The sequence below is a fragment of the Lepisma saccharinum genome, chromosome 11, assembly GCF_977018435.1.
Source record: "Lepisma saccharinum chromosome 11, izLepSacc3.1, whole genome shotgun sequence".
Lineage (NCBI taxonomy): Eukaryota > Metazoa > Arthropoda > Insecta > Zygentoma > Lepismatidae > Lepisma > Lepisma saccharinum.
The window spans coordinates 34,252,223-34,254,772 of record NC_139239.1 but is presented as its reverse complement, the minus strand read 5'-3'; the positions used below and the strand labels follow the sequence as shown (position 1 = coordinate 34,254,772).

At 37.8% G+C, this 2,550-nt stretch overlaps 1 protein-coding gene across 1 annotated transcript; it reads left to right on the top strand.

Annotated features, from left to right (window-relative positions):
• The first annotated feature begins 1,356 nt into the window (after positions 1–1,356).
• LOC145994998 (zinc finger BED domain-containing protein 5-like) lies at positions 1,357–2,550 on the top strand. The gene has a single exon (XM_083131530.1). It carries the CDS (start codon positions 1,357–1,359, stop codon positions 2,548–2,550), a length of 1,194 nt encoding a protein of 397 aa, XP_082987656.1.

Sequence of the window (2,550 nt, the reverse complement as noted above, 5' to 3'; positions counted from 1 at the left end):
GGGGTGAAATACATTCATAGAAAGAAACAACAGACTAGCACAAAGGAAACTGATGCACAGGGTTTGTACTCAAACATGTCCAGGTAATAAAACAGGGAAGAAAGCAAAGCTAAGTATATGTACGAACCAGTGAAGGTGTACAATGAACACCATCCATTGACAACACTAGGAATAGACAAAAATAGCAACCTTTGTATGCTTACCAGACATGCCAAATGATGTGTATAGCAGACATAAAGAAAAGATGAATGAATTAATACTTAAACACACCTAACAAACTTTAAACCCGTGTTTAAGTTAAGAAGGGTGGTGGAGACGGTCAAGGATTTTCTTTATTTTATTTCTAAATTAACTTCCAACTGGCCTTCCCTCAGAGAATATATTACTATCATAGTTTTTTTAATATTCATTTGTATTGTTATAGTGTTAACAACTTAAGACGAGAAAGCAATAACTGCACTAAACACACTTCATTTCAGTCTTGTGTTTGGCATCTGGGAAGAATTTGAAAAAAATGGAAATGTGCTATATTAAGAAAATAAATCTTTAACTTGGGCAGACAGATATTTTAAAAAAATTGGCTTCTCACAGAAGCAACTTGAAAACAAACATATATTTCTATTTTCTACCTCGTAGGTTAATCAAAAAATGAGAATGAATGAGAGACTAATGAAAGTTATGATGAGAGAATTTTCAAATCAAAAATGTCCACTTTTATTTAGTCAACAGGAACACATACTGTACATGTTTGTGGACTTAAAAAGTCCTAGTTTTTGCATGTAGTATCATGGTAACCCTAGATCAGTGGTTCTCAACCTATTTCCTATCACGACCCCCTTTTATCACATCCTCTTGCCAGCGACCCCCATATGTAATTTCTGGTTTGTAATAAGCGTTTAGTGTGTAAGCACATATACAACTCTGCGAAGAACAACAAAGGATCCCAAATGAAACCAATCCCTTTCCAATTGTCGACGAAATCATTTCTCTATTGCAAATTGGTGCTTAGCCTTTGTAATTACCTCAGCACTGCCGAGAAAAAAATAATTTTCTACAAATATAGCTGCTGCAACCTCAATGCTTCTCCAAAACAATGTCAAGATTTACCATTGTTAAAGATTGCAGACTTTTTTCCTTCCCGTTCAGGGTTCTTTATTGTTCAAGCAGATTTTTACAACTGTAGTTGAAATGTAATGACATCTATCATTGAGTTCAATCAGCTCTTCCATCTGCATCGCCAGATTTATGTGCACAAATGTAGCTAATACACGGGTGTTGCGGTGTTGTCGGTTGACTTGTGATATTGTGAACTGTAGCGTCGTGATTTGAATTCTGTGCTATTAATGAAAAATCAAGATGAATAAGTTCCTTCAAAGACCTGGAAGTTCTCGTTCCGCAGATGATGAACCATCAAAAAGACAGGTCAGAAGATACGATGAATCGTATTTGAGGTTTGGTTTCACGGTACTTGGAAATCAGCCGCAGTGTGTGCTGTGTAATGAACTGTTGTCTGCTGAAAGTACGAAGCCTTCCAAGATGTTACAGCACCTGCAATCTAAACATCCTTCGGTGGAAGATAAACTGCTCGAATGTTTCCAACACAAACTGTCTGTACTTGAAAATCAGAAGTTAACCATCATCCACATGACCAATGTTAGTCAAAAAGCACTTCAGGCACCATATCAAGTGTGTCTGAGAATTGCCAAAAAAGGCAAACTACATACTATTGCAGAAGATTTGATTCTGCCTTGTGCACTTGATACAGTGTCAACAATGATCAACCCCGAAGAGGCTATGAAAATATCAAAGATTCCATTGTCGAATAATACAGTGGCAAGGCATATTTTTGATTTGGCCCAAAATGTTAGCGACCAGCTGAAGAAGATTAAAAAAAGTGAATTTATTTCTATTCAACTGGACGAGTCCACAGATGTAACAAATTGTGCTCAGTTCTTGTGTTTTATCCGATTCCAATCGACTGAATCTGTGGAAGAGGATATATTGTTCTGCAAACCCTTGCCTCATCATACAACTGGTGAATCTTTATATCAAGTGTTTCTTGAGGCTACAAGTCCATTTGAAATAGAATGGGAAAAGTGTATTTCAATCTGCAGCGATGGTGCCAAGGCCTTAACTGGTAAGAATAATGGGCTTGAGGAAAGACTGAGATCTATCATGCCAAATGTTAAATGGGTGCATCGTTTCCTACATCGGCAAGCACTAGCCGTGAAGAAAATGCCAGATGAGCTTCTTCAGGTTCTGCATGATGCTGTCAGAATTGTTAATTATGTGAAGAGCCGTCCATTGCAGTGTCGACTGTTAGAAAAATTGTGCGAGGAAATGGGTTCCATCCCCAAAAAATTATTACTGCACACCGAGGTAAGGTGGTTGTCACGAAGAAAGGAGTTGAATAGGTTGTTCGAACTGCGCTCGGAATTGTTACTGTTTTTACAGGAATTCAATCCCCAACTAGCTGAATTTTTTGCCTCTGAAACATGGCTGCTTCAGCTGGCTTATTTATCTGGCCGACATCTTCACTCATCTAAATGA

Bases quoted from the DNA above. Each gene is read 5' to 3' on its own strand.
- LOC145994998 (XM_083131530.1), top strand. From the start codon at position 1,357: ATGAATAAGTTCCTTCAAAGACCTGGAAGTTCTCGTTCCGCAGATGAT.